The following is a 24579-nucleotide window of genomic DNA, read 5'->3' as shown; positions in this document are numbered from 1 at the left end:
TCCTGAGTACTTTAGAGAGGTCCCTAACAGCAGACTTTCCCATGGCGATACGCTTTTTGATTTCCTAACTGCTGGTGCCAAGAGTGTTGACTGTGGAGCCGAGCAAACTGAAGCTGTGAACAATCTCAATCTCTTCACCATCCATCACTACTACCAGAAATCATTTTTTTCTTAACACAGTGCAGCTTAAAAGTCTTCATTACTACTGGTTCTTTACCTGAGGCCCAAAGTAAAAATGATGCAAAAGGATTATTGGAAATAGTATCTAATATTTCTACAGGTTACCTTGTCCACCAACCAGATTGGAATAACTTGTAATATAAGGAACAGTCAAGACTGCATCCAGATTGTAACTCTTATCATTTGCAAGCTGTGTGCCCAGAGGGAAGTTAAGAGTCTCTGTTCCAATTCCCTGCCCTCACCCTTCAATTCCCTTGGAGATCCTATTCTTAAAGTGGAGTTTCAGGAAGTGAACACATTCAAAGGAGTTAGAATAGTGCCTGACAGTCCTTAACATGAGTTACGTTTTGTTTTTTTTATTTTGGAATTCCATTCATGAGTTACTTTTTTATTCAACACAGCTGAATATTTGAAACAATTCTCAAAGGCAGGCCCTAGAAATTACAGTCTAATAAATTCTCTTCTTACATTGTAGCACTTCTGATGATACTATAAAGGAAAAAATTATTTTTCTGAAGAGAGCAAAATTGAACCAGTCAGATCTTCTTTTGATTGGCCAGGTTCCAGAGCAGAGGAGGTTCTCGGAGTTTATCAAATGTAATAATCACTCCCAGGTCATGTTAAAACTCAGATAATGGGGCCCCATCCAAAGTATGGCTGCCCAGAATTTGCATTTCTAACAGGTTCCCAGGGAGCTCAGGTGGTAGTCTATCTGGAATTGCACAGTTAACCCAAAGGCCATGCCGATCTGCCAGTTCAAATCCATCAGCTTTCCTCAGGAGAAAGATGGACAATCTCCTCCCATGGGATTTACAGTCTCAGAGATCCAATGCAGAGTCAGTTCCCACTCCATGGCAATTGAAAAGTTTCCAGATAATGTGGATACTGCTGACTTAAAGGACAGGTTTTGGGGAACTCTATACTAAATGCTCCCAGGAATGCTGGCTGTTGTTAAATGCCTTCAAGTCGCTTATGGCTCATAGCGATCCTATGTACAACAGCTATGCAGCCTACCCTGTCCTGAGCCAGGACACATATATCCCAATTGCCCCAGATACTGTATAAATCCATCTCATCTGGGATCTTCCTCTCCTGTGTTGTCCCTCTACCCTTATGAGTGTGATGTCCTTCTCCAAGGACCCTTCCGGCAACGTGCCCCAAGTATTTGAGATGGAACTTCAAAATCCTAGCCTCCAAGGAGAAACTTGGTTTCACCCTCTCCAAGACAGATCTCTTTGTTTTCTTGGCAGACTATGATATGTTCAAGGCTTCTCTCGAGCACCAAAACTCAAAGGCATCTATTCTTCTTCTGCCATCCTTAGTTGTTCAGCTCTCTGATGCACAAGCAAATAATTGTGAAGACCATGGCCTGGATTAGGCACACCTTAGTCTCTAGACTGACAGTTTTGCTCCTCAGTACTCTGGAGAGGAACCTAACAGCAGATTTTTCCAGTGCAATTTGTCTTATGATTTCCTGACTGCTGATGCCAAAGAGTTGATTGTGGAGCCAAGCAAACTGTAATTATTAACAACCTCAATCTCTTCCCTCCCTATCATGGTGCTGCCAATTGGCCCAGTGGTGGAATGCTGGTATGACCATGGAATTCATGCTTGAAAAAGTATATCACTAACCACAATAAAACCTACATACTCACAAACAAAAACAAACTTCAGAAACCTACAACTTTGCTCCTATGTAGCAAGAGGTTTCTGTCAAGAGCCAGACCCGTGGGAAGGAGTCCAGTACTGGGTAAGGAAATCACAAGGCAAATGCTTTTCCCTGATAAGACATGACCATGCAGTGCTGCAATGAACACTTAGTTCCCATCAGATGGCTTTCCAGGCTGAACCCACTTAAACCGATTCATTAATCTATAACCAGGAAATAACAAAATAGATGAATGGGACATTCTAAAAAGCAAATCTCTCTGCACATCAAAAAACTTCTACAGTAGGATAAAAAGGAATGTCACATATTTCATCACGGCATTGAAGTCTATGGGGGAGAGAATAGTCTAAAAGTATTATATTTTAGGGCATTATTTTTATCGTAGGAGTATGCAATGAGGGTTGCGGAGTGGATTATATTTGGGGGTAGGGGGTGGGGTTTGGGGAGGTGCGGGGGGGGATTGTGTACCAATGAGGGAGTTTTTCTTTTGCTTTTCAAGGAGAAGAGCAAAGGAGGGGGAGTGGGGAGGGGTTTGTGCGGGGAGAAGGGTGCAACAATGAATGAATGGAATTCCAAAATCTCTGTAGATGTTCACTGAAATGAAAAATAAACAACCTAAACTTAAAAAAAAAAAAGGAATGTCACAACTAGGAAAAATTTGGTAATGATATATCTGATAAGGGACTTATATCTAAAATTTATAGACTACTCCAGAACCTCAACAAGAAAAAGGTAAAACAACCCAGTAGCAAAATGGGCATAGGATACCAAACAAGACATTCCAGATGGTAAACAAACACATGAAGAAATGTTCAAAATCCCTAGCTATCAGAGAGATGCAAATAAAAACAATTATGAGATATCATCTCATCCCAGGAACAATAGTAAAGTTCAAAAGAGCAGCAAACAATCAATTCTGGTGAGGCTGTGGAGAGATTAGAACCCTTATTCACTGTTGGTGGGAGTGTAAAATGGTGTAACCACTACGGAAGGCAGTTTGATGCTTTCTCAAAAAGTTGGAAATAGAAATTCCATTTGACTCAGCAATTCCACTACTGGGATTATACCCTAAAGAAACTTTGCCATTCAAACAGATATATGCTTACCCATGTTTACTGCTGTTTTGTTCACAATAGCCAAGAGAGGAAGCAGCCCAAGTGCCCATCAACAAATGAATGCATGGAGAATCTATGATCTAGTCATACAATGAAATAGTGTGCAGCACTGAAAAAGAACAAACTTATAAACTATTACACAACATGGGGGACTCATAGCACTACTGTTATAAAGCAGGTCTGACATGGGGGGTTGAGAGGAGACTAGGATACGAGTGGATAGACAATGATCGTTGCATTGGAACAGATGAAGGATAGAAATGTCTAAAAGGAATATGTGACTATGCATTATATGTAGAACAACAATCCAGAATAAGAGGTATATCACTGTCAAGAGGACTATGGGGGAGGTGGGAGAGGTAGGGAATTATGCAATAATGAATAAGCAATTTTTTTTAAAGTGAACTGGTGGAAGAAGAAGGGAGGGAGGGGGCAAAATGTGCAACAATGAATGAGTCTAACTTTTCTGTAAACATTAGTTAAAATCACAATTAAGATAAAATTTTACTTTAAAATATTGATTCATTTAAGATGCATTGTCCAACAACCTCTGATCACTCCAAGCATCAGAGAGCCAACCGCTAGGATAGGATTCAAACTGGTGCCCACAGAGACTATACATGGGCACCATTGCATAATAAATGATGCTCACTGGTCCAAATACCTTTATGATAGAATCCATCCTAAAAGACAAATGTGCATATATCTCATTTCCTTAACCCCACCTGTCTGGGTCAGTTCCTAGAAAAGTTACCTGTGCTTAGACAAATTATGAATATGTAAAGAACTTTAATAGTGTCAAGAAAATAATAAAATCCCGCTTCCTTGCTCCTTTCAAGGAGGGCAGGAGACTTGCATTGCCACACACTTTATTCTGACTTGCTCTGATTCTCCCTTGGGAGTTTTTCATTTCTAGTAAACACTGTGTACTTGAAAGATTTCCTTTTACTTGGATCCATAATCAACACCCACGGTAACAGTAGTCAAGAAATCAAAAGCTGTATCGCACTTGCTAGTGGGAGTGTAAAATGGTGTAACCATTGGAGACATTAGTCTGGCACTTTCTTAGAATGCTGAGACTAGAAGTATCATTTGATCTAGCAATCCTACTACTAGGTACACATCCTGAATAAAGAGTTGGGACACAAACATATGCACATCCATGTTCACTGCAGCATTAGTTAAAACAGATGAATGGAGAAACAAAGTATGATTATGTACACACAGCGGAATATTATACAACATTTAAAGATCAATGTAGAATTCAGGAAACGTGATAACCTGGTTGTACCCCGAGGGCATTATGCTGAGAGAAATAAGTAAAATACAAAAGAGCATCAAATATTCAAATACAAATCGTTATGAAACAATGTGACTGAAGATGAGTGTGAAACAGTTAACTCGGCAAGCAAATCAATATAACATAAAAAAAAAATTAGAGGGCATCTATTGTATATGTCCACTCTTACAAAAAGGTAAAGAAAAGTTTGCACATAGGAAAATATCTTTTATGGTTAACAGCAATCAGAGTGGAGGGGAGGAAAAGAAATGACTAAATAATAGACTCATATTAAGAAAGGATAGGAGAAAGGCAATAAAAGAGTAGAACTCAAAGAAACAAAACAACAAAGCCTGAACAATCTATCTCCTCCAGAGTATACCTGAAACGTGCGCCGGCCCTCCCTCTCCCCGGGTTGGGTGCAAGGATGGGCGTGGCCGAGCGCGCGGCGGCCACGTGACCTCCAGGGCCGCACCCCGCGAAGTCGCGCGATCCGCCGTCATATCAGCTTATGCCGCTGGCTCCTGATTGGCTACCGGGTCTCGTTGCTCCGCTGATGGCTCCTTCCGCCCCTCTCGGCCCCGCCCGCGCATTGGCTAAGGCCGGCATCCGGCTGGCAGCTGGAGAAGCTGAAGAGGCAACGGGGCCTGCTGACCACCTCCAGGTGGGGAACTCAGAGTGTCGGGAGAAGGAAGCACAATGGGGAGGAGAAAGATTGGGAGCTATGGGAAGATGGGACGAAGGTGGAGGATGAGTGGGAGTGTGCCATGACCTTTCTTGTTCTGCACGCCCGCGTTGATTGAAAGCCAATTAGATGCCCTACCGTGGGTAGCCTCTGATGCTGGAGAGCGGTCGGGAGCTGTTGTCCTAACATAGGCTGCGAGGGACGTGATGGGGCAGGTGTGAGGTGCAGGGGGCGCGCACGCTGGCCCCGGCTAGATTGCTGCTGAGCTCTGGTTTCGGGTCCGCAGCGGGAGAGGACGAGCCCTGATGGGACAGTGGTTAAACTCGGCGCGGTCCGACCACCTACCTGCCCTGTAAGACAGATGGGGCAGTCCGTTTCCGTAAAGATGTGCAGCTTGGAGACTGGGACAATTCCCTGCTCCATAATGTCTCTGAGAGCTCGAAGCCACGCCTTGGCCGTGGGTTGTTTTGGGTTCATTTGGCCGAGGAAAGGAGTTTCTTCAGGGCCAGTGAGATGTGGAAGCGAGAGCGCTTGAAGCAAATGAATGAATAATTGAAAACAGCTATTACTGTTTTGGAGGGATTTTTGTGTTGTTGTGTTTGGTTTTGTTTAGTTAATTGAACACTATCGTTTTAAATTAGACTACTTCTCTCTGCTCTTGTAAGGTTTCTTAGAATGGAAAATAATTCAGCTGAAGAACCAGTACTGCTGCGGGATTAGGAGGGAGACCTCTCTGATAAAGTCCAGGAGAGAATGGAAAATGATCTGTTTTAGAGTTGTAAACAGTTAAGTCATAAATATTGCAGATTTGGAAGTCGTATAGGGAGAAATATAACATTAGTAGTTTCTTTTTTTTTCTATAATTATATTTTATTAATTTTCATAAACATTTACAGAGATTTTGGGTTTCCATTCATTCATTGTTGCACTATTCTCTCTACCCTCCTCCCAGTTTGTTCTTGTCCAAATGCCACAGTGCTTGTCAAAGCCAGTTCTGATTAATCTTCTTTGTCAGTGTGTCCTTTGCCATTCCCTATCACTCCTTCCTGAGAGAGACTTCACCCTGAGTCATAAGGAAAAGGGGATGGCGTATTCTCTTAGCTACTTCCTGCTGAAAAGGGACGCTGTGGGTTTCAGGGTGAAGGTCTTCTCTCACTACTCTAAAGGGCCCCTTTGGCAGTAGGAAACACATAGACTATTATGGAGATTGATTTTGGAATTTAGATGCACTCTTATTGATTGTGCTTGGCCGTACATGTTCATATCCTTGAAGATGTATCATGGGGGTGTTGCAACCTAGAAGACACAAATTTGACTAACAAGTTATAAGTACATGAGTCAAAAATTATGGAAAAGTAAAAGAAAAGATTCTTTCATTGTTTTACAAACCCTCCCCCAGGTCCCCTCCACCATGTAGCCCTCGCTCTAGTCTCCTGTGATGACAGAAATACCTAGTTATATCTCTCTTTTAAACAGTTTTCTCCCTCCTCTGTTTCAGTGCAGTATACATTATTGAACCCATCTTACTCAGTCTCTCCCCAACCCCAAGGACAGTCCCATTCTACAACAGTGGCATCATGTAATATTTGTAGTTTCTAAACTGCAATGTTTGTGGCTGGTTGGTACCTCAGCGAAAACCTCTATCTAGTATATTATTTGTTTTGGTAGGGGTGTTAAGCTAATACCTCATTTTAAAAGGTGACTCTCGTATCCTAACCCAAAGGCAAGCGATTCATATCCACCACCTGTTTCAAGGGAGAAGATGGGCAGTCTCCTCCCTTGGCGATTTATTGCCTCTTAAAAACCACTGGAGGGTCAGCTATAAGTCGGTTCCAACTCAATGGCACATAGCAACTAAAAAGTAAATACAAGACCTTTGATCACGGACAGATGTTTTCCAGTTCATTATATTGTATAATTAAAATGACATCACAATATCTCCGAAGCTGTGTAAGAGATAAAATTCTGAACTGTTATGTAACCCAGATGTCATTTACTAGCTGTTCAAAGTTATACACATTCTCATGATCTTCATATTCTCATTCATAAAATGGAAATGACTAAAGTTCCTACTGCATAGGGTGGTTGTGAGAATTAAACATACATAAAATGTGTTAAAAATTGATTTTTCAATGTAATGGTGACTGTCTTTATCTGGACTTTTTAATCATTTTTATTAATGATTTTTAAATGCAACATATGTATATTTTTTACAGCATATTCTTTCCATTTAATTCCCCCCCCCATTCATTGTTGCACATTTTCCTCCCTGCCCATCCCTCCTCCCCAGTTTGTTTTTCTCTCTTTTTTTGGGGGGGGGGTTGTTTTTCTCTTTTAAGTAAAGGGAAAATACTGAACTCCCAAGCCTGTTCTTGCTAAGTACCTTCTATTCCATTTCTTCCCAAATTGACTCCAAATGACATAACTGCTCCCTTTTACCTCCTAACTTTGATATATTTTATTTTTGGGATAAATGTGTCAATATTTTAGTTACTATATTTTTGAATTTGAAACCTAAAAGATTTCTTTTAAAACAAAACAAAAAACCAGCAAGGAAATAGCATTAAGATAAAATAGTATTGCTATTTTAGCTAATAAATCCTTGTGTGTTTAAGTACTTTAAAATAGTAAATTTCTTCCAGTATTACTTTGAGAGGGTCATCACTCCAACTATTTGAAAAACAAGTATAGGAAAATACTGAACAGTGAAATTAGTTGTAAATTGAAAATTGGGATGTTTAACAAGGACATTAATAATGAAACATAGGTAACATGCTTCTTTCATTTGCATCGAAATGTAGGCATGGGCTATATCTACTTGATCCTGCAATATTGTTATTTTTAAGTGCATTAAGTCAGATTCATAGCAGCTCTGAGCAACAGACCTGAACCTTGCCCTATCCTGTGTTATCCTCATCATCTCTGACACAGAGCCCGTTGCTGAAGTCACTGTCAGTCCATCTCATTGAGGGTCTTCCTTTCCTTCGCTGACCTTCCATCTTTCCAAGCATGATGTCCCCCTTCCAAGGAATTCCATGTGTAAGATAAGAGAAACAAAGCTTCATCATCTTTTCTTCCAGGGAGCACCCTGACTGCACTTCTTCCTGCGATAGCACCTGGATTTAACCCATTGTTCCCACACCTTGACAAGTGGTAAGTCATAAATGAATTAGAGGCATACCTTGTACAATGAAAATGGTTTGACTTTAGGGAGTCAATGATGGGCTTTTCTTATGTGTCATTTAGGAAATTTTGCTAAGGTAAAATTTCTTTGAAGGTTAAAATCTTAGGATAGCTTGATGTTTATTTTTTAGCTTTGTAATATGGCTCAACAATTTATACCCATTTTGTGACTCTATTTGTAATGTACGTAGTGTACATCTTCACACTTTGTCTAGTCTTTGTGTTTCCTTTCCTTCCCTCTTTTCTACCTTTTTATTCCTGTTCTAAGGAATTACATTGATGATCTTATAAGCCTATTAATTAGCTGAAACTTGATCCATGAGTTCAGTCCCAGGCTTGGAGGGTGGTTAAGATATAGGTACATGTAAGACCTGTAGGTTTAGTGTTCTTTGTGATTGTGAGTGTTACGCAGGCTTATGATGCAAAAGGTTTTACAATTACAAATCACACACTTTACTGGGGCTGAGAGGTCCAAAGCCCATTTATAACTTCACGTAAAATCAATCCAAAAGGTAAGGCCTTAATGCAATTTTCAAATCTTAACAATCAGTCAAACATTAATATCCAACAATTATGTTTAGCAACTTATTAGTCAGACAATCTCAATGTTCTCAACAGTGGACTGTTCTATGTGAAGTCCAGTAAGGGGGGGGGGGGAGGGGTGTAGAGAGCAGAGAGACACTGGACAACGAGGTGGTCTGTACTCCTTCCCATGCTTCTGGTTTTTGCAGCTTAGAGAATCCAGATTAAATTGAATATTCTGTGCTGGGTGTCAGAGGTGCCTAGGGCTAGGTGTCACCAATCAGAATTTCTCAAAGTCCATTGTTGTAAACATTTCTCAAGTGTGCCAAAGAGTCTTTGGAATATCTATTCCCTAGTTAAGCCCGTTGCTGTCCTGAAGATACATTTCAGGGCTTCAGCAAATCAAATTTGTGGAGATTCATTTCAAGATTAACATATGGATTGACACGGTGACTGCTGCAATGGGTTTTTATATGTCAGGGAGTGCGAGGATGATGCAGGATAGAAGAGTGCTCAGATCTGTTGTTTGTAGGGTCGCTATGAGTCTTACTCAACTCAATGGCATTTAACAACGACAGACTTATTTTTAGCATTTTTCTGATAAACACGTTAATTTTCTGGGCCTGATATGGCATCTTTTGAGCAGCATAGAGAGAGGCCAGATTCTCTCCTTAGCTTTATCTCACCCAACATTCACTTGCTAACTTCTAGTTTTCTAAATCTTACCTTTGTGAACCTTATCCTTCTAAACGTCATACTATGTATTTTTTTTTAAATGATCCATTATTTTATTACACTCCTTGAGTAGTTTGTACTCAGCTTCTCTGATGGCTTAGCAGGAGGGGAGTTGCGCTGCCAGCCCAAAGGCATGCCGTTTGAATCCATGAGCTGCTCAGCAGAAGGAAGATGGGCAGTCTCTTGCTCTGTGATGTACAACCTCTGAAGCCTCACTGGAGGGTCAGCTGCAAGTTGATTCTGACTCGATGGCCCTCACCAACTCAGTTCAAGGTTGCCGGGTGTTTTGTTTTGTTTTGTTTTTACATATTAACATTATTCTCATAACAAAAACAATGATCATTTCCTATTTCTTACCATTGACACACACTTGCTTACTAATTTCTACCATTCTAACTTTAGCTTCACAAGCTTCTTTCTGTATTTAACACTGACACACATTTGCTTATTTAGCTATTTCTAACCTTCATTCTATATTTCTAACAATATGCTAGGCATTATGCCACTCTCACTTAACACATAACACAGCAGTCACAATCCCTTCTAGCCAAACATAACACAACAAACTTCTGTTTCTCTCTTAACATTTAGTAGAGTAACTTATGCTCTTAGTTTTACAGGCTCCATTTTATATTTCTAACAGTATGCTCTTAACCTACATTTTTCTCCATCAAGAGAAAATTCAGGTACTTCTGGTTATTCTGGTCTCAAAGTAGTGGAGGCTGAAGTTCTCTTGGTCCATTAATTCCTAGGACTAATGATTTCCTTATGTCTTTTGATTATCTTCAGTCTTCTTTGCTCTTGATTGCTGGAGGCCAGTAGTTGCATCTTAGATGGCTATCTGTAAACTTTTAAGGCCCCAGTCCCAACTTATTAAAGTGTGATGCAGAACCTTATTTTTGTGGACTATTTGTTTTGGCAATAATCTTTACAGAAGATGTCTAGTTTTTTCTCCTGAAGAGGCTCTGGGTAGGCTTGTCCTGGCAACTTTTCACTGGACAGCTGATAGACTGTATACAACCCAAGGATCTTAATTTCAAGCCTAGTAATATCATATTGGTACTTGTATTATAAGAAAAGCTTTCCTTTTTTTCTGCAAAGGTAAAATGATATATAAGCTTCTGTTAAAAGCAAGTGCACTACAACATTCCAGAATAAGAGGTGCATAGCAAAGTGGACTGGGGCCGTGGAGAGGGAGGGAGGAAATTGTGCAACAATGAAAGAATCTTTTTAAAGAGAAAAGTGAACTGGGGAGGGGGTAGGGAGGAAAATGTACAACAATGAATGAATGAATGGAAATCCAAGTTTTCTATAAACTTTTGTTAAAATATTAAAAAAAATTTTAAAAATAAAGCAAGAGCACTTGCCAGTGGAGCATGTGATTTCATGGAGTCTTTGAAACCCTTAAAATTATATATAAAGCTACTCGGAATTTTTAAAATTATTAAGTAGAAATAGTGGTAAAAAGCCAATAGAGCCTAAAGTCTGTAGACTTTGTAACCAAAACACTCCAGCCAAGTTTGTTGAATTTTCTGTGTGTTGCTTCCTCCACTTTAAAATAACCAGTACCTAACTTTGGGCTTTTCTGAGAGGTGTAATGAATTGTTATGTGTAAAACATTAATAATATCTCTTATTCTAAAACTCTTTGCTGTCTAGTCAAGTCCCACCTCATTGGCACCCTGGAGGGCAGATTAGAACTGCCCCACATGGTTGCCAAGGCTGTAATCTTAGCAGAGTTTGAGTATATAATAAATATTATATGAACTATTGTGAATTACTTTCTAAAGAAAAAGCGAATGACACCCCTCACTCCCTTTCTGCTTTGGGTTAATTTTGATTCCGTTTTTTTACTTAAGTAATAACAGCTCTTAACACCTTTCTTGTCAGATGGTACCAAGTGCTTTGTGTAGGTAGTCCCTAAACCTCACAACAGTTCGATGATGTTCCTGTTATGCTGTCGAGTTGAGTACAACTAATAGCGACCTTTTGAACAACAGAGCTGAAGGCTATCCTATCTAGTGCAATTCTCTCAATCTCTAACACTCAAGCCCATTGCTATGGTCACTGTGTCAGTCCATCTGGTCGAGGGGCTTTCTCTTTGCCATCCCTCCACCTTTCCAAGCATTATATCCCTATCTAAGGAGCACTCTGGCTGCACCATCTCCAAGATGTACCTGTTTGTTATTTTAGCAGTTTGATAGTCACAGATATATTCTGTAGTGGTGTGTTTGAATATGAATGCCAAATTTAAATTGCAGTTTTGAGATGTTACTGCTAGTAACTGATTTCAAAAGATTGTACTAGATGTCAAATTATAGTAATATATTAATGAATACTTAATGACTAAATCAATAAATTAATTAATTCAGACTAAAATGATAAAAACACATAGAATAGATTTAATTTTTCCCTAGCTGTAAGAGAGATGCAAATTAAAACAACTATGAGATATCATCTCACCCCAGTCAGACAGAACAGCAAGCAACAAATGCTGGCGAGGTTGTGGAGAAACTGGATCCCTTATTCACTGTTGGTGGGAGTGTAAAATGGTGCAACCCCTGTGGAAAGCAGTATGGCGCTTTCTCAAAAAGTTGCAAATAGAGATACCATTTGACTGCGCAATTCCACTACTGGGAATATACCCTGAAGAGACCATAGTTGACATCCAAGCAGATATATGCACACCCATGTTTATTGCAGCTTTGTTCACAATAGCAAGGGGTTGGAAACAACCTAAGTGCCCATCAACAAACGAATGGATAGAGAAGCTGTGGTATGTTCACACAATGGAATACTATGCTACATTGAAAAGCAAGGAACTCATGCAATATTATTCAAAATGGGTGACCCTGGAGGACATTATGCTAAGTGAAGTATCTCAGTCACAAAAAGACAAATACTGCTTGGTGCCACTGTTGTAAAACAGGACTGACATCGGGGTTGGGGGGGAGACAGAGAAAGTTGGGTTCAATAATGTATACTGCATTGAAATAGATGAGGGAGAAAACTGTTTAAAAGGGATATGTGATTAGGTATTATTGTCATGACAGGAGTCCAGAGCCAAGACAATGAGATAATTTTTATTTTTATTCCATTGTGTGACTTTATCATAGTTTTTCTATCCATTCATTAGTTTTTGGGCATTTGGTTTGCTTCCATCTCTTTGCTATTGTGAATAAGGCTGCAAGAAACATGGATATACATATATCGGTTTGAGTCATAACTCTGGTTTCTATAGGGCATATTCTTAGTAGTGGACTTGCTGGATCAAATAGTATGTCTATTTCCAACTTCTTGAAGAAGCATCAGACAGCTTTCCATAGTAGCTATACCATTTTACACTTCCACTAGTGGTGAATAAGAGTTCCAGTTTCTCCACAGCCTTGCCATCATTTCTTTTTTGATCTAGACATCTCTTTTTATTTTTATTATTGAAATTTAAATGAAAGACTGTAGAGAACTTGGATTTCAATTAATTCATTGTTGCACATTTTTTCATTGTTATATAGTCTCCCCCCGCCCAGTCCACTTTACTACGCAGCTCTTATTCTGGACTCTTGCCATGCAAATAATACCTAATCATGTATCCCTTTTAAACAGTTCTCTCCCTCATCCGTTTCAATGCAGTGTACATTATTTATCCCCTCTTTTATTAATTTCTCCCCAAACCCAATGTCAGCCCTGCTTTATAACAATGGCATTATGGCAGTATTTGTCCTTTGGTGATTGAGATATTTCACTTAACATAGTGTCCTCCAGGGTTACCCATTTTGTATAATATTTCATGAGTTCCTTGTTTTTCAATGGCACTTGACATTTCTTAAGCTGAGGAAACCGAAGAATAAATTCAAGCGTCAAGTTGCAATACTTAAGAATGCTATGGGCAGAATATTGAATGACCAAGGAAGCTTCAAAAGAACATGGAAGGAGTACAGAATTGTCGTACCAAAAGAATTGGCAAGCACAGATGAATTTAATTAAATAATATATGACCAAGAGGAATGGTGATAAAAGAGGGAGGTCAAGCTGTTCTGAAGGAATTGGCAAAAAGCAAGACCCCAGGAATTAATGACATACCTATTGACATTTCAGCAAACAGATGCAGCCCTGGCTGTGCTTACCAGGCTTTGACAAGAAATTTGGAAGACAGTTACCTGGCCAACTGATTGGAAAAAATCCATATTTATAACCATTCCAATAAAAGGTGATCTGACAAAGTGTGGAAATTATTGAATGATAACACACAAGCAAAATCCTGCTGAAGATCATCCAAAAGCAATTTGGAACAGTGCCTTGACAGAGAAATACAAGCTGAGTTTAAAAGAGGCTGTGGCATTACGGATATCATTGCAAATGTCAGATGGATCTTGGCTGAAAGCAGAGAGTACCAGAGAATGTCTATTGGTGTCATACTGATTATGCAAAGGCATTTGACTGTGGATCACAACAAATTGTGGCTAAGCTTGAGAAGATTGGGAATCCCAGAAAACCCGATTTTGCTCATGTGAAACCTATACTTAGACCACGAGGCAGTCCTCAAAACAGAGCAAGAAAACACACCATGGTTCAAAATCGGGAAAGGAGTGCATTATGGATGCATCCTGTCTCCATACCTTTTCAAAATATATGTAGAACAGATTTTTTAGATTTGTTAGAGCAACAAACACCATATATTTGTTGAGTCCTACAAAGTACTGAGGAGCAATGATGTCACTTTAAAGACTAAAGTGCACCTGATTGAGAACTAGACAATGAGCAAAGATGAAAGAATCATCATGCCTTTGAGTTTTGGAGAGGAGTACTGAATATTCCCTGGTGCAGTGCAGTTGTGCTGCTAGGAAGGGCTTTTTGTTGGAAAAAGACATTCTGCTGGGAAATGTGGAAAGTCAGCAAAAGAGAGAAAGACCTTCAATATGATGGATTTACCCAGTAACTGTAACAGTGGGCTCAAGTATTTGAGAGATGATAAAGATGGCACAAGTTTAGATTCATTGTTCGTAGAATTGCTGTGAGTCATAGGCAACTTGACAGGACCTCACAACAACATTGCTGCTGGGCTGATACTGACAAATAGTGACTCTTCATTGGGTTTCTAAAACTATGGGTGGGCTAGTGGTAAGAAACTGCACTGCCGACTCAACAGCACACGGTTCAAATCCACCATCTTCTCTGCAGGAGATAGATGGGCAGTCTCCCGTGTGATTTACTGCCTCTGAAAACCATCTTGAGAGTTAGCTATAAGTCTGTTCTGACTTGATGGTACACAGCAACAGCAGCATCAAAACTGTGGGAGAAGACTGCTTATCTTTCCCCCTTGCAGTGCCTGGTAAGTATTTAGTTGAAGAAGTAAAATATCTGTCTTCTTAACTGGTAACCTGGTTTCCATGTTTTCAGAATTGGTATGTTGCCATAGGCAAGTTCAGAAAAGAACACATAAATAAAATTTGATCTGTGTATACCACTAACTAGCTTGATGACCTCAAAAACACCGCAGGGCTTCAGCTTCTTTAACTGAACTTTCGTGTCCCCATGTATATCATACGGACTGGAGTTGATACTGTAGTTCTCTTCTTGCTCTGAGCGTTACTTTTAAGGAATTCCTTTCATATGGTAATTTTTAAATCAGAAACTTCATATAGTTCCTTCATATGGGACCTTTTTTGGTAATAGAAATGTAAAATAATTACTGTATGTTTATCTTTTAGGAAATAAGATGGATCTTGTACTCAACATTGCTGATTATTATTTTTTCACACCATATGCTTATCCAGTGTCATGGCCAGAGGATAACATCTTCCGACAGACTATTAGTCTCTTAATTTTAACAAATATTGGTGCTTTTATCCTTTATTTTCTCTTTGCTTCAATAAGCTATTATTTTATTTTTGATCATTCTTTGATGAAACACCCACAATTTTTAAAGGTAAGTGATTTTCTTACCTACTTTATAGAATTTGTTAAGAGTGGAATAATGATGGGATGTATTGTGAAGTTTTCAGATTAAACTGATTATATTTAGCCTAAAATGAAGTGTATGAAATCAACTCCAATTAATTAGACACTTTCAGTAAACTGTTCTCCTGTCCTTCCTTTTAAACAAATAAATGGATGCAACATTTTAAAAAATAAAAACCAAATAATAGATCTGGTATCTTCGTAAACACTGTGACTTTACTAATTGTGATAAATATACTTCTTTGAATGTAAGTCTTTACAAAATTAAATATTTTTACCATGTTTTTATTTGACTAGATAAGATAGTGAGGCTAAAAATTTTTAAATTTTTTTTCTATTTGACTTACTTGTATTTGTCAGTTTCTAAAAGGACCCCCACTTCCCCCCCAAAAAAAATGAGGTAAGGGTAAGGATAGAAATTAATTGTGAAAGAAATTATTATTCTGAAATGGAAATTAGAATAAAGATTTTGTGGAAAGGAGAATTTCAAATTTAAAATATTTGTTGCATTTACTTCCTGTTAAAGGATGTCTTTCTTGCACGTATATTCCCACATACGAAAATTTTACTCGAAACCATTTGAAAGTCAGACTCACTACCGTCAAATTGATGAGCACTCTGAAATAAAAAGATTTCAAAATCCAGCCCTGAATATGTTCATGCTGATTTTGTTTGATATATATTTATGTTAAATCAATCATTCTGATTTTAAGTATTGCAATTTTGATTTTCAGAATCAAGTCTATCGAGAAATTAAGTTTACTGTCCAGTCTTTGCCGTGGATAAGTATTCCCACTGTTTTCTTGTTCTTAGTAGAAGTGCGAGGTTATAGCAAATTATATGATGAAGTAGGAGAGTTTCCATATGGTAAGTAGATTATTGAAGAGAAAGATGATTTGAGCACAAGTTAATTTCTTTAAAGAACAAAATCTCCCTCTTTTTTTTTCTTTCAGTTAAAATAATAAGTTGTTTAATTATTTTAATAATTTGTCCTGTTGGCATGGATTCATCACATATTTGCTTTTCTTTAGTATAATTTTAAAAGTCTGTTGCCTGAGGGAAGGTGGAATGATTAAAGAGAGCCACTGCCATTTGGTTGATTCTGAGTCTTATTGATTTTTCAGTACAGAGTATAACTGTCACGTAGAGTTTCTGAGGCTATAAATCTTTATACAGAAGCAGACAGCCGCATCTTTCTCTTGTGGAACAGCTGATGGGTTGAACTGATGTCCTGATCTTGGTGTTAGCCTCACACAGTGCTTAACCTACTATGCCAACAGCCCTCATTTGATTAAAGATAGACCCTTGCATTTGTTTTCTTAGTAAGAAATGAAACTTATTTTTTAAAAAAAGAATAAATGACAGTTGCTGAAAATAAGAAAATAGCTATTTTAGAAATTTCTTTTTCTGCCACCTCGAAAGAGTATATCTTTTGTCATGTATCTTCCAGTTTGTTTTTTTTCTGTGCCGCTACTGCTACTACACATTGCTGTCTAGTCAGAACCAACTTTTAGCTGACTCTTAAGTAGGTTTTCAGAGGCTATAAGTCACGTGGGGGAGAGTGCCCATCTTTTAGAGCAGCTGGTAGATTCGAACCACTTATGTTTGGAGTGGCAGATCACTAAGCCATTAAAAATGAAACTGGTTTGGAACCCCCCTTGTTTTTTTTCCTCTCAGAAATATGTGGCTATATTTTCTTGTCATTAGATATTGGCTTAGTTTATTAGCTAACAGTATTTCAGTGGACAACTATACATAACTCATGTAAGTCATTCTTAATTGTTGTACTGCCAAGTTGTTGCTTTGTCTCTCATACTGACACACACACACTCTCACAGTCCTGTGGTGACTAAATTTTTGGGAAATTCTGAAATTATTTATTCAGGATTCATTTCTGAAAATTGTGTTGTTCGATGCTATTGAGTCGGTTCCAACTCATCCAACTCGCAGTACAACAGAACAAAATACTGTCTGACCTGCACCATCCTCCCAGTCACTATTCTCGTTGGCCCATTGTTGTAGCCACTGGGTCAACTGCCATCAAGTTGGTTTTGACTCCTAGAGACACTGTCAGATAAAGTAGAGCTGCCTATTTGGTCCAAGGTTATAAATCTTTACAGAAGCAGAAGACCTTATCTTTCTACCTCAGAGCAGCTGATGGATTTGAACTGCCAGTCTTTTGCTTAGCAAGCTAAGGCCTTAACTACAATGCCACCAGAGCTGATACTAAAAGCTTTTTAAAACAATGATAAAATATATTGTTTATTATATGCAAGCTATAGTTCTAAGCTCCTTACATCTGTCATTCAGTTTTCCTCACATTATAGTTCTGGGAGGTAGGTTCAGATGTGCTCATTTAGGTGAGATCTAGCACTTTCAGCATGGTATAGTTGACTGTAGACTGTTACACTCATTTCATTGACAGTGTGAAGTATACAGAGAAATGATTTTCACAAGTTAGGTACTCAGTGAATAAATCTGAAATTTTAACCCAGATTTGCTAGCACTGGCTCTCTTTCTCTCTGACCAAAAAAAATAAATAAATTATACAATGGAATATTATGCAGCACTGAAAAATATTGAACTCATAAAACATTGCACAACATAGGTTAACCTGAAGACATTATGCTGAGTGAAATATCTCCATCACAAAAGGACAAATACTACATAATACTGCTGTTATAAAATAGGACTAACATGGGAAGGGGAGCATAGGAAAAGAGTGGATAGATAATGAAGACTGCATTGGAACCAATGAGAGAAAGAACTGTCTGAAAGGATATATGATTAGGCATTTTATATGTGACAACAATCTGGAACAAGAGGTGCACTGCAGAGTGGACTGGGGAAGAGAAAGGGAGGAAAGTATGCAACAATGAATGAGTGAAAACCCAAGCTTTCTGTAAACTTTTATTAAAATCACAATTTAAGTAGTTACTTAGACTAGAAAACAAAAATTATACATTAAAGTGGTGAGTTGGCCGGGCCTTGAAAAATGGACAGGATTATAAGTAAAAATAAAGGCCTGGAGGGTAAGACTTTAAAGCTAGGTTAAGAGGAAGATGTTGCACAAACCATCCTTATTAGTAAAGCAGAAGTACAGGAATAAGTACTGGGTAAGGTTCAGGAAATCAGAAATGGTTGGATTATAGAATCAATAACTGTGCTTAATGAGGTAGTTCGTAGAAAGAACCGGTTTTGGAATCATTTGACAGAATATTATTGAATAGCATTTTTCTAACATTTATGAAGTGAAGATGCCTCTGTAGTGTCCTTTCCTGTCATGGGTAGGTGGGGTGTTGAATCCATTTCCGCCCCGTGGCTGCCATGTATAAGACAGAACAGGACACTGCCCAGTCCTTGCCATCTGCACAGTTGTTGCTGTGTTCGAGCACAGGGTTGCAGCCACTGTCAGTCTGCCTTGTTAAGCTCTCCCTCTCTCTCACTCACCCTCTGTTTTACCAAAAGTGTCCAAAGGCTGTGAAATAGCATCTTGTCCTCTTCGCTCCTATTCAGCCTGTGTCAGAATAGAACTGCTCTGTAGGACTTTCGATCTTAGTTTGTTGTAGCAGCCAAGTATGTAATCTTTTGTACCACCCAGAACTCCCTCATGTAAATGTTGATAGTTTGATGAAGTTTACTCCTTTAGGTGAGACATTTCATAAGACATTTTGGATGTAATTGGTAGAGATTAATTTATGATGTAATAAGTTAAATCAGTTGCTTTTGTAGCCTTTGCCTCCAGATCATGTTTTGAGCTTACATAAGTGTGAAAGGTGAACTCTGATCTTGAAAACCACCCTTAGTTATAATGTTCTCTGTTGTTTCTTCTAGGTTGGATTCAACTTGTTGTTAGCATAATATCCTTCCTCTTTTTCACTGATATGTTGATCTATTGGATTCACAGAGGCCTTCACCATCGGCTTGTTTATAAGGTAAAATCATTTATAGAGGAAATAGGGAAAAATTATGTATACCACTGTATGAATCTAACTTCTATTCTCTAAGAATTTTCTCCATGTTAAATAATAAGTAGTGATGGTCATGACAGGTGCCAGGCATATTTTGTTCATACTTTTTGGGGATCTGAAAAGATAATGTTAAAATTTTACTATATTAGAGCAGAGAAGGCCATGGGCATTTTATAAAATGGATGGAAATTTTCAGTTAGGTCATTTCTGTAACATGAGTTTGAAAAGGTAAATTGAATGTTGTGCTGGATAATATTTGTGGTGATAATGATGTCCTTTTCTTCTCTAGAATATACACAAACCTCACCATATTTGGAAGATCACTACTCCATTTGCAAGTCATGCTTTTCACCCTGTGGATGGTTTCCTTCAGGGTCTGCCTTACCATATATACCCTTTTCTTTTTCCCTTACACAAGGTGGTTTATTTAACTTTGTATGTCATGGTCAACATCTGGACAATTTCCATTCATGATGGTGATTTTCGTGTCCCCAAAATCTTCAGACCATTTATCAATGGTGCAGCTCATCATACAGACCACCACCTATTCTTTGACTATAACTATGGACAGTATTTTACCTTGTGGGATAGAATTGGAGGCTCGTTCAAAAATCCTTCTTCTTTTGAAGGGAAGGGGCCACTTACATATGTGAAGAAAATGACAGAAGAAGAATGCAACTGCCATGCAGGAAATGATTGTAAAAATGAAAAATTATTCAATGAAGCATGTACAAAGAATGAGTAGATTATTGTGTAATTATTAATTATTTTTAATAAGTAAAAATAATCTGCATACAACAGAGTCGTAGCGGGTAAATGATACCTTTTGAAAATCAGCGTTGTAGGTCCTGCTGAGCAGTGATTATAATGGTAGATCAAAGGAAGATGCTGTGAGCTCCAGAATTTTGATTTTAAGATTAAAATTCCAGGTGTTGGTGTAAGGGACAACTTGGGTCTTTTCAGCCAACAGAGTCATAGTTTATTTTTACCTGCAATGTCAGTTTTTAAAAGGATAAGAAATAAATTATTGAAGAGACTAGGCAATGTTCTTTGACCTCTTGTCCTCTCATATGCATTGAGGAACATCTCTTGTGCTTAATAATACCAAGACTAAGAACCATAACAGAAAAAAATACTAATATAAAAGTGATTACTGTTTTTGGAATGGTTAAGTCTTGGGTTTTGGGATAAAGATGACTACTTGTACTTTATTCATGTGAAAACATCAAAATGTGAGGGGAAAAAAATCCTGATTTATTTTATTTTAATGAACATTTACAGAGAAAAAAAAAACATATTCGCAGTTATATAAATGACCTGATTAATAGCAGGCATAATAAGAGTTTTCACCTTCCTATTTACAGGAAGTCCATTCTCTGGGAACCTTGTCAAATATTTACACTTTACTGATGAATAAATAAAATGGAATTTTTAAGAATATCATTATTTCAGCCAGATCTGGTATTATTTAACTGAAAATTTTGTTGGTCATTGTTTAAAGCCATTTTTTTAAATAGATATGAAGTCGATGAATCGGAATATATTTAGAAAGGGAAACTTGGTACCCGAATAATATATTTGATCCTGCTCAGTTTTTAATTAAATGCACTGCACTTTTGATATCTTTCAGAGTTACAAATGAATACTTTTCTATTAAATAATTGCCAGAGATTTAAGCCAATCACTGACAGTTAGTTTGGAAGTCTTATTTTCTAGCTTCTTCCCTCTTTGTTCTTGTTTTCTTTTGCAAAAGGAGTTAATAAATACTTCATAAATAAGTGTGCATTGTAACAGATATTACAAAGATGTCCTATAAATTATATAAAAATAATAAAAATTGATAATGATTATTATTAAACTGTTTCCATTAAATATTGTAACAGGATAAAATAGTCTTTATACAAATGTTATGTCTGTCTGAAATCAGAAGTAATGTGGTCTTTGAGTTCTGCATTAGAATGACCCCGGATAATCAGTGTCAAAGGAAAAGAGAGGGAAGGAGGACTTAACATTCGTTCTGTACTTCACATGTTTATTAGAAATGAGTGTTTTTGTCTTTAGTTGAATTGTTTGATGTCCAAATTATTTTTACTTGCAGCAAATAAAAAGAGACAGAGACTTGTACCATTTACAAATCCTGTTTTGGAAAGGCAAGTTTTGCAGGAGCATTTCTAGATTAAGTGTGTGACAAAGGGCTCATGTTTAACATTTTTTGAGGAGAAGAGGCAGGGTTTTCCAGGAAAAGGAATATTGTACATATCAGGATGCTCAGGCAACTGATGCTCAAGCTGGAGTGCGTCTGGTTACATTCCCATCATAGCTTCTGCCAGTGAAGCTTGTGTTGTAGCTTTCTTTACTGATCTGGGTTCTATCCTTTTCTGGTTGAGAAGCTCACTACTCCCTCTTTTGGAAGGTCATAGAAAAACCTCAAAATTCATTGCAAAATTCTGGTCAGAACCAACTCATTGCTGACCCTCCAGCAGAGGCTGTAAATTGCATAGGAGAAGATTGCTCATCTTTCTCCAAAGGAGATGCTGGTGGATTTGAATTGTCACAGAAGCACAGTCTTTGGGTTAGCAGCATAGTTTTGTAGGGACTACGCCACCAGAACTACGTTATCAGTCACTCATTTTGCTTCTGTGTGGCTCTTGAAAGCACTTGCCAGTCACTAAAAACTAGAATTGTAAAAAAAAAAACAAACGAACAAACAAACAAAAAACACAAAAACTAGAATTGTTGGTGAAGTTTTATCAGGAAAAAAAAGCTGGAGCTGTTTGTATTAGCTGAATTCTGTTGCTGTTTATGTAGGATGGGCTTGGGCCTTGTTATAAACAATTTGTTTGGACTACAATTACAATGATCATGTCTTCATATTTCTGTATCAGACCGTCAGTCTACTAATGGATATTTTGCAGCTGATAGTTACAGCTGAAAGCTTCTCACTATCTCTTTCCTCCCAACAAGTTTCCAAGTAATTTAAGAAAAGAAAGAAATTAAGGAGAAGGAAACTTTGTTTCCTAATAATGGTTTTATATTGAATCAGCCTCAGCCTGTTGGCACACAACATTTATTGAGCTTTTCTTATTGGTCAAGCACTGTTACACCACCTTAGTACACCTCAGAGAAGTGAAGTAACTTTCCCATGGTGCAGTGAGTGGTTAAGCTTTAGGTTAGTCAGAAGGTTCCAGTTTTGAAACCACCAGCTGCTTTGTGGTAGGAAGCTTCTCTAATAGCTTCTCGAATGATTACAGCCTTGCAAACACTATGGGGCAGTGTTCCTTGATCCTGTAGGGTTGCCATGTGTTGAAATCAACTCAACAGGGGGTTTGTTGGTTTTGTTTTTTAAAAAGGCCTCAGTAGAGGTTTCTGCTCAGTGAGTATCTATCTACAGCCCTTCGGAAACTCAAGCTTTTGTTTTCTCTGCCTTTCTCTCAACCCTCAAATCCTCTGAGTTGATGTAGTAGAGAAAGTTAAGAGGGCAGAGTTTGTACACAGGGAATTTCTTACATATCAGGTCTAGGAGTAGTTCAGATCCCTTCTCTCCACAAATCTTAGTCATATGGCCTTCTTACTGAGAGATCGTAAGAAGTAGAACTGACTGTGTGTCTTGCAGAAAAGAAACAAATATCTTGAAGAGCCAGCCAATCAGCCATAGCCTTGCGTTTATTCTCTTCTATTTTAGGATCTCAAAGATGCAAAGGTGATTGAGCATAGAAGCATTTCAGTTTCCTGGTGAACAGACTGTCTTAGTGCAATTTCCTGTCTCCAATTGTGTTATTCTGTAGATTCGTATACGTGTATTGTTTATAGTGTAAAAAAGGACATATTTTATGGGTTGAGAGAGGCTACTACTTGTAGATGTTAAAAAATCATCTTCCTTCTCACCTTCTCAAGTGCTGCTCTTGCTGACTAGTATAGTTCAGACTTTTTTGGGTTTTTTTACATACCACTGCCATGTTCTATTTGCTATTAGAAGAATTCAGAGGTCCCCTGCGACAGAAGTAGTAAATGAAAAATACTTTTAATGTTGATTTTTTTAAGGCCTTTTCTAGTGTAGAACAAGAAGAAATAGTTGAGGGTACACGTCACATTTTGGGTGGGAGGGTGAAGTGGCTGGAGATGGTGAGAGAATACATTGCAAAAATGTAAAGACCTTTATTAAGTCCTCATCTGCTTCTCTGTCTGCATGCTGTGAATTTCCAGCCTCTCATTCCCAGTAGCATTGAGTCCTCCTTCCTTCCATCCTTGGGAAGACGGAGACAAACGTGGAAGATAAATTATGAGTTCTATTTTTATATATAACATTTACAATGCCTGAAGAAGGTCATAACGAGGGGGAAATCAGAACAAAGAAAGTTGGAATTAATCCAAATACAAGCGATGCTTAAAGCCACATCATTGCCAAGGCCAGCATGAAAAAGGGTTTCTAAGGAAATAGGCAGCTTTAGGGGAAAGAGCTTCCTTTACAGTCTTCCCAGCTTCTTCAAACTTATAAACACCGACTGGCCCACTTCCATTGACATTTTCTGCTTCCTGTCTCTATTTTAGTTATGTGTGTGTTTTATTTGTTCTATACCCTCAAGACCCTGAAAGCAAAGACTCTGAATCATAATTGTGTTAAACCATGCAGAAAGATTACTGAAGGATCCCAAGCATCAACAAATACTAACTGAATGTTCTTCTCTTCATTGACTTCATAATGAATCCCACTAGGTGCTACATACTGCCCTAGGTATATATATGTAATATGTAGGCTCATCCTGTTTTCTGTGAGATTCCAGTTCTTATTTATTCATTAGTGAGACATTTGTTGAATTCCTTGTTAGAGGCAAAGTAGGTGATAAAGTGGAATCAAAGAAGGTCCCTGTATTAAGGATAAGATTCTATTCCTTTTTTTCTCTCCTCATCCCAAGTCACTGGACTGGATAAATCTGTATACATACCACTTAACACTGCATGCAAAGGAAGACCCTCAAAATGGATTTGATTGATTGAACCATAAAAGGGCAAATTCAGTAGGATAGTTCTCCATCTCAGAGGAACTGTGGCAGGACTTTAAATAGATGATTTTGAACCCTGCCTGTTACTGGCTGACTGCATGACCCTTAGTTTCTCCTTCTATAAATTGATGAAAATAGCACCTACCTCAGGATTAAGTGTTGTTTGCTCTCATGTAGGCTCTGATTCATGGGAAGTTGACGTGTAGCAGAATGAATCATGCCACTGCCCTGCATCATCTATAAATAAGGGCACAATAATATCAGCTGGGGCTTCCATGGAAAT

The 24579-nt window shown here is 38.2% G+C and overlaps 1 protein-coding gene across 1 annotated transcript; it reads left to right on the top strand.

The window, feature by feature from the left end:
- Window positions 1-15083: 15083 nt before the first annotated feature.
- SC5D (sterol-C5-desaturase) lies at window positions 15084-20041 on the top strand. The gene is made up of 4 exons (XM_006895609.1): window positions 15084-15293; window positions 16060-16192; window positions 19160-19260; window positions 19586-20041. Exons 1-4 carry the CDS (start codon window positions 15084-15086, stop codon window positions 20039-20041), a joined length of 900 nt encoding a protein of 299 aa, XP_006895671.1.
- Window positions 20042-24579: the final 4538 nt, after the last annotated feature.

The sequence above is a fragment of the Elephantulus edwardii genome, unplaced genomic scaffold (assembly GCF_000299155.1).
Source record: "Elephantulus edwardii isolate Elephantulus edwardi_28Jun2011 unplaced genomic scaffold, EleEdw1.0 scaffold00171, whole genome shotgun sequence".
Taxonomy (NCBI): domain Eukaryota; kingdom Metazoa; phylum Chordata; class Mammalia; order Macroscelidea; family Macroscelididae; genus Elephantulus; species Elephantulus edwardii.
This window is presented reverse-complemented; position numbering and strand designations above follow the sequence as displayed.